This window comes from Sander vitreus, chromosome 22 (assembly GCF_031162955.1).
Source record: "Sander vitreus isolate 19-12246 chromosome 22, sanVit1, whole genome shotgun sequence".
NCBI classification, from domain to species: Eukaryota; Metazoa; Chordata; class Actinopteri; order Perciformes; family Percidae; genus Sander; species Sander vitreus.
The window spans coordinates 24,076,382-24,083,881 of record NC_135876.1 but is presented as its reverse complement, the minus strand read 5'-3'; the positions used below and the strand labels follow the sequence as shown (position 1 = coordinate 24,083,881).

The following is a 7,500-nucleotide window of genomic DNA, read 5'->3' as shown; positions in this document are numbered from 1 at the left end:
TGGTTGGCAGAAATTAGTTTTCCTTCATATTATTGTTTTAGTAAAACAAGCAAAACACTATCTTCAAATATGATAATTTGATGTTCAACATAGTTACATCCTTCTTGAAACCACTCACATTCAATCTGTATTTAGTGGAATTTTCTCACCAAAACAGCAGAGTTTTGTAGTGTTTTTAAGCATTAAATGTAAGATTTTAAATACCAAAACAAGTAGTTAAAGATATGTTTGAATATGTTGTTCTTACAAGCCTTTTGGTCCCAGATCGTGGATAAAAGGACAGCTGGCTAACATCGATGAACTCCATCTAAAAGAGAGAAATAAGTGTTGCATATTCAAATCTTTTCCAGGACATCATAGTCTATTCTGTTTGTCGCTGTCATCCCTACCGTCGCGTGGTAGTTCCTGTACATCGGCATCTTTAGCAGCTTGTTCAAGTAATCTTCCAGTTGTTTCTGGAACAAACACAAATCAGAGAAAAATCAGCCGATACTTCAAAAAGTGTGAAACCAAGAGATGCTGCTGAATGAAGGCTGCTCCGGTGAAATGTGGTACCCTGCGACTGGAAACTTGCTCCTCTCTGCCCAGCTCCTCCCTTCCTCCTCTGGGGAGGTTCGGCATCATCTCGCTCCTCGTCGCCGTCTGCCTCTTCACCGTGTGACTGCAGAGAGAAACCACAGGAGGAGAGGATGTCGGTTCAAATCCCAGGACGGTAACAAAAGTGTTTTCAATGTAGTTTTAGCAACTTTCTGGAAGGTTCATGTGACGGAGGCAACAGGAACGAACCGTATTTTAAAGACAAAATGTGACCTGAGGGTCCGATCAGAGATGCTAACAAGTCTCTGATCAAGAGTCCAAGTCAAGTCTCAAGTCTTTGAGCTAAATTCTGAGTCAAGTCTCAAGTCTCTGATCTAGAGTCCAAGTCAAGTCTCAAGTCTCTGATCTAGAGTCCAAGTCAAGTCCAGAGTCTCTGAGCTAAAGTCCAAGTCAAGTCTTAAGTCTTTGAAGTAGAGTCCAAGTCAAGTCTTAAGTCTCTGATCAAGAGTCCAAGTCAAGACTCAAGTCTGTGATCTAGAGTCCAAGTCAAGTCTTGAGTCTCTGAGCTAAAGTCCAAGTCAAGTCTGAAGTCCTTGAGCTAGAGTCTACATATGTAGCAGTCAGCACTTCTATTGTTTGGGCCTTATTGTATGAAGTACAACTGTAGTCACTGAGTCCCATCTCTGGGTCTTATGTGTTAAAAGTTGATTCAGCCTGTTTACATCGCCCCTAATCTGAGACTTAAGAGACTTAAATCCAAACCTGAGCCAATCTAGAACAAGAGAAGCCAGAAAAAGCCCTGCGGCATTTACCTGCGTGACGGCAGCGGCAGCCTCATGAAGGTCTTGTACGTCCTCAGCTCTCTGTGGAGATCCATGAAGTGTTTCTCCTTCCTCTTCACCAGCCATGTGAACTCGCCGTGTTTCAACTCAATCTTAAACACCGCCGGCAATGACTGAGCACACAGCACAGACACACGTTTAATGCTTTACATTTGGCATTTCATTGTTAAATTATTTGCAAAAGCAAGTATCAATTGTGCAGTAAAATGTTCCCTGTCAGTGTTTTCCACTTCAATCTGATGTTTCTAAATTAATATTCCTGCTGCATTAATGGGTATGTTGCATTTTCCTGCTGTAGATGTGTAAGGTTCTGCTCATTTTAACTCTTTATATACTGTTGGGTAGTTTAATCTACAGCAATGCATCATATTCTATAAGATCATCATATGTTTGTAGCGTTGCTGTCCTGTGAGAACCACGTAACGTAAGTTTTAAAACTTTTCACGGTATCAGAAAAACAGCTTTGTGACGATGCATTTTCCAGCTGATCCAAGAGGCTTTTTAAAGACTTTATTTAGCTTTAAGAAGGAGGAGAATGTTCTCAACACATAAAGGAACACTTCATCCTTCAGTTTATCAAAAACATTCAACATCAACACATCTGGAGATACATGGTTTTCACCGGACAGGAAGGGGATGAAAAACTATCATCTGAAAAGTAACTAAAGCTGTCAGACAAATGGAGTGGAGTAAAAAGTACAATATTTACCTCTGAGCTGTAGAGGAGTACAAGTAGAAAGAAGCAGAAAATGAAAGTACTTAAGTAAAGTACATGTACTTTTACTTGTCTTGTATACCTTGTCTGCCTCTTTATGTCTTATTACAAGCACTTTGAACATTCCCAACAGCTGAAGGAGAAATCTGGTTAACTGACAGACATGTGGACTTGAGACTTGGTGACTTGGACTCGAGTCGGCTCGAGTCACCGTATTGCGACTTGACAAAAAACTAAATGACTTGAGACTCGACTTGTAAGTGAATGACTCAAGACTTGACTTGCGTGTAATTCTAAGTCTGAATGACTGAACCTCTGACAGTCTTAATGGATGCCAGCCCGGCGATTTAAAACCCTTTTTGACATCAGTGAGAATTTGAGAATAGCTGATTCAATAAGTCGACATGTCGTCTGAGACGAATAATAGCTGTTCAGAGTGAGACGTTTGGGAGGTGTGTGTGTCTGTGTGCACCTTGTTGACACTCCTCTGCATCGTGACGTTGAAGCGGTCCTGATTCTTGGTGAAGCGCTCCACCTCCAGGATCTTGGCCGTGATGGGAGAGGACAGGAACACTTTGGCCTCGGGCTCCTTGAAACCCAGCGTGTGGTAGATCGCCGTGAAAGGCAAACGCTCGGCTGCAGGATTCAAGACTCAAGACGTTAATTGTCAAATGCACAGTGAAGACAACTTACACCATGCAGTATTTCTTACACAAAAATAAAAAAGGAGAATAATACAATATATAGGTCTGGGAATTGTTAAAAAATGTTCGATACCGGTACTGATACCAATACCGTGACTTCGATACCGGTTCCTAAACAATACTTTTTTTCAATACCAATTTTATAAAACAAAATTAAATTACAACAGTAAACATTACGGCACAAATCTTTTTATTTATTTTTCAGCTCCTACTACGTGAACCCCGTCTCTGTGTAACATTGAGTTTTGTCTCTCTCTCTATGTCTACGACCAATCAGACATTATTAGATCTTGGTAGAAGCACGCTGCGTGCTTATTGGCTCACTGACAATACTAGGTATTGAAATTTGGTATTGAATGACGAGGCATTTTTTGATACTCGATACTAAGGAGACAATTGGGTCGGTGTCTAAAAAGTATCAAATTCGGTACCTAGTCCTAACAATAAAGCTAAAAAAAGTTGTAATAAATAGTTTTAAAAGGGGCAGGATTAAAAACGTACAAAAATAAAACGTGCAAAACCCCACGACACAGATATAGGCAGCGACGGGAGAGGACACGCAGACAGGATGCACACACCTGTGTCGTAGGCATCGGTTGTGTCGTACTCTCCGTCTTCCAGGTCGAGCTCGCGCGTGTCCAGCTTCTCCATGATGTCCGTCATATCATTGGCAACCAGCTGCAGGGTGCTGGAGGTTGGTTCGGACTGTTGCAACATGGCTAGCACTCGGTCTGGAGCCCGGGGCTCACCTGGAGAGACAGGTGAGGAAGGGAAGTGATTGTTGAGTGTGAGTGTAAGGGTCAAATCACATCTTTTCATTTTTTTTCCTGTGTGTATCCAAGCCCAAGTGGAAGCATAGGACAACCAAAGTAACGTGGTCTGGGACATTTCTCCTCAGCTCCTTCTGGAAGATTCCTTTCCCAGCCCGGATGGCATATTTAACCCTTCCTAATCAGATGTCCAAACCGCCTGAAGTGGCTCGTGTCAACATGAAAGAGCAGCAATCGGCTGGACGATATGGAGAAAATCAAATATCACGATATTTTTGACCAAATACCTCGATATCGATACTGTGAAGATATTGTAGGGTTGACAATTGGTGCTTTCACAAAATATTTACACAATGAGATTCGTGATGAATAATCATCGGTAACGTGGATATGATAACAAAGTGGGTAAATGCAAAAAATACAACAGCTAGAACAGTCAGATAAGTTCAGAAAATAACATGACTTTACACTTATGTCATATTACGCTATTACGACATCCAAAATCCAAGAGGATATCTAGTCTCATATCACGATGTTGATATAATAATCATATATTGCCCAGCCCTAAGTCTCACTCTGATCTACTTCCAGTTTTAGTAACCGTTTACTCGGGCTGGGTATCGGTACTCAAAACCTTGAAAGGGTTTTTTTTCAGTATTTTTCATTATGGGGCCACATCACATCTTAAAAACAGGACATATAATCAGTCATTCTCTACTTGCTCTGCTGCTGTTATCTCTGCAGTAACTGAACCCTAAAGCCATGCTTCTGCAGTGAAGCTGCTGAAACCAAGTATCTCGTCTGTCGTCACACACTCTCTCTCTCTTTAAGTCTCTCTGATGGATGTCTTCACTTCCTTTAAACGTCTTATTGTGTCCTTTAGCTCTCCATCTGTCTTCCCTCGCTAGCTACATCCAGCTGTCTCTTCTTCAGCCGTTTCATCTTCACACCCCTGCAGCTATACTTCCATTTATCTCTTCCTCTCGTTCCTCGCAGCCTCACGTCAGATGAGACACCAAATCTAAACAACGGGATCAGCAGAGGAGAAGCACAGGAAGCACAGGACCTTTCCTCAATATAAGTGTGTGTGTGTGTGTGTGTGTGGGCGTGCGTGTGTGCGCGTGCGTGCGTGCGTGCGTGAGGATTAACTTTTCATATCAACTGACCCAGAAACATTGACGTTGTTGTGTGTTGGATGAAAAACAGAGGGACAATGGTGACACCTTGCTGCACCCAAAATAACAAATAAATATCTCATCTGTCATTAATGATGTGGTAAAAACCTGTGAGCCAATCAGAAACAAGCAGCTACAGGCACTTGAACATTTCATGGAAACCAGTGGAGGAATGTAGCTAAGTAGCCTACATGTACTCAAGTATTGTACGCAAGTAAACATTTGCGGTACTTGTACTTATTTTGAGTCTTTTCTCGTAATGCTATTTTATACTTCTACTCTGCCACATTTCAGAGGGAAATATTGTATTTTTTACTCCACTAATCTGACAGGTTTAGTTACTTTACAGATTCAAACATATGAAGAACTGAAATATATTATATTATAATGTATTGTTATAAATGAAACGACCCAACAGTTTATACAGTCTCAAGCGTATCCACACAAATAGATTTGCAAGTTTATTTACATTGAAAAATACTAAGTTCATTTACAAATGATGAAATACGAGTTACAAATTAGACGCACGGACACAAATACACATTTACAGATACAAATCACTCTGCATTCATTTGTGCATTGTGTTTCACAAGTTGCAAATACTTACGAGACTGTTTTAGCACCATAGTCGATTGACAGGAAATCAATCATAAACTATTTGATTCATTGTGTCATCATCAGTCATCATTTGAAGTCTTTTTTACATAAAATGTGCTGCTTTTCCAATAAATACATTTTATTTTTTATTTTTCGACATTGAGTACTTCAAGTATATTTTCCTGAATATACTCACATGACTTTTACTTAAGTAATATTGCCAATACAGGACTTTTACTTTTACAGTGTGGTATAAGTACTTTTATTTTCCTCCCCCACAGATGGGAAGTCAGCCGGTAGTGTGACAGATTTCACATTGGAATTTAAAACTTTTATTATTAATTAAATTATGACTCCATCATCCTGAACCTACGACGTGCCCCCCCCACCCCCCGGGGTTAATTTAAAACCAGTCCAGTCGCGCCAAAATATGATGTTTAAAATGTCCCAAATCCTGTTAAAAGGTATTTAAAAGAGCAATTTAGAAGTTGAATTTCTTATTTACATATTGTTTGTGTGATATTTAAGAGAAACTCTTGAATATGTTTTGTGCAGGAAGGATCCTGTATGAGTGTTACTCAACACTCACACCAGAGCGACTGCCGTAATGATTGACTGATTAGATTAACCGTCTACAATTACAGTTAATCAGCTCATCATTGTTCAACAAAAGGAAAAGCAAGCTGTCAAACGAGCAAAGGTCTGTCTGCGTAGATCTCTCCTGTGGGTAGGGTTGGGTACCGAAACGGGGCGCCTATATGGAAATACATTTCCAGGATAAAGCCTGACAAGTGTGAGGCTTTGCCCCTCTCCTTCCGCTCTCTCTGTGTGTTGCCCTTCTCCAAATCCCTTCGCTTCGGGAAACGACAAACTACGAGCTAGCAAGCTACACGCTAAAAACGTCAAGTTTTGAAGAAAATGTGGATTGTGCAACAAGGCAGGTCTGCTCGGTTCTTTCAGGGAATGATTGTAAAGATTTATAAAGAATATGTTTAGGGCATTTCCTCTCTAACTGGGACGTTTTGGGATCGATTGGTGGGATTGCCGTAGATGAAGTACACACGGAGATACACTGGTAAGAGCAAATGAGGTTTAACCATGTATCAGCTAATTTAAATAGCTCACGTTACTGTATTGTGTCAACAGTTATCTTCATTTAATATTGGATGTGGCGTTTTATTTTGCGCCGTGCAAATGTTCCACCAAAACAAGCTCCTTCCTGAGACTATTTAGCAGAGCCACCGTCGCTGCGTCCGGAGCTTAGCACCGCCCAAGAAGATTGTGATTGGTTTAAAGAAATGCAAGCAACTCAGCGCAACCCAGAGTGTTTTCTTTCTCCTTTCCCAGAATGCATCTGTGGTGTAGCCAGAACTTTCTCCACAGCGCTGTGGCGATAGAGCTGACAATGCAAGACTAGTGCTAAACACCAGAAACACATGATTCTTCTCATCCGACTCTGCATAAAGAGTTTCAAGAGTGTTCCTTTAATGTTGCCCTCCATCATGCAAACCACACAATCTTTACTAACCATTTCATTCAACCACAATATAACAAAGTGTGTAAAGAGAGACGAGGGACCTCATTATTGGAGTGTAGCCTAGAAGAACTGTTAACCCAAAAGCCCCAAAAAGTCAATTTCACTTCTCAGATTACTTATATAAGAAGTTTTAGAGGCCAGAAGAGGTCAAACTGCAGTATTTGGCAAAAAAAGAAGCAAAGATTAGAATAGAGTAGGAAAAATAAACTGAATTTTGAAGAGTCAGAATAGAGTTCTTAATCTTTCCTTCAAAGCCAATCATCTTGCGACTTGTTTTAGGGGTCGAGCCCTATGTACAACACCAACTGAATAATATCTGCTGTCTAAAATATAAATATATCCAGTAAATTATACTGGCCTTCACCTTGATTAGCCTAACATTCAGGTTATGTTTCTTATTGCAAACTCAAACAAATGTGATGCAAAACTTTTACCATGACGATGCAAAAACATTTGGTTGCACAGTCCAAACAAACACACGCGTGCACACACACACACACAGTGTACAGTATAGTGTCTGTAATATGCAAAGCTTCCACAGCATTAAGATCCAGTGTGTCACTGTTGTATTGAAACTGTGTGACGGAGAGATGTGTGTGAAAGTACGTCTGAGGCGTGTCTGC

The 7,500-nt window shown here is 40.6% G+C and overlaps 2 protein-coding genes across 2 annotated transcripts in view; both read right to left on the bottom strand.

The window, feature by feature from the left end:
* Positions 1–7,500, bottom strand: part of lrrc31 (leucine rich repeat containing 31) — a 155,164-nt gene that overhangs the window by 77,340 nt on the left and 70,324 nt on the right. The window lies entirely within an intron of this gene.
* Positions 1–7,500, bottom strand: part of LOC144537531 (phospholipase D1-like) — a 63,579-nt gene that overhangs the window by 34,728 nt on the left and 21,351 nt on the right. The window contains 7 exon segments of the mRNA XM_078281308.1: positions 248–276; positions 278–307; positions 390–455; positions 556–661; positions 1,350–1,492; positions 2,567–2,730; positions 3,377–3,547. Of these exon segments, the coding sequence (XP_078137434.1) occupies positions 248–276; positions 278–307; positions 390–455; positions 556–661; positions 1,350–1,492; positions 2,567–2,730; positions 3,377–3,515 (677 nt within the window). The 5' untranslated portion in view covers positions 3,516–3,547.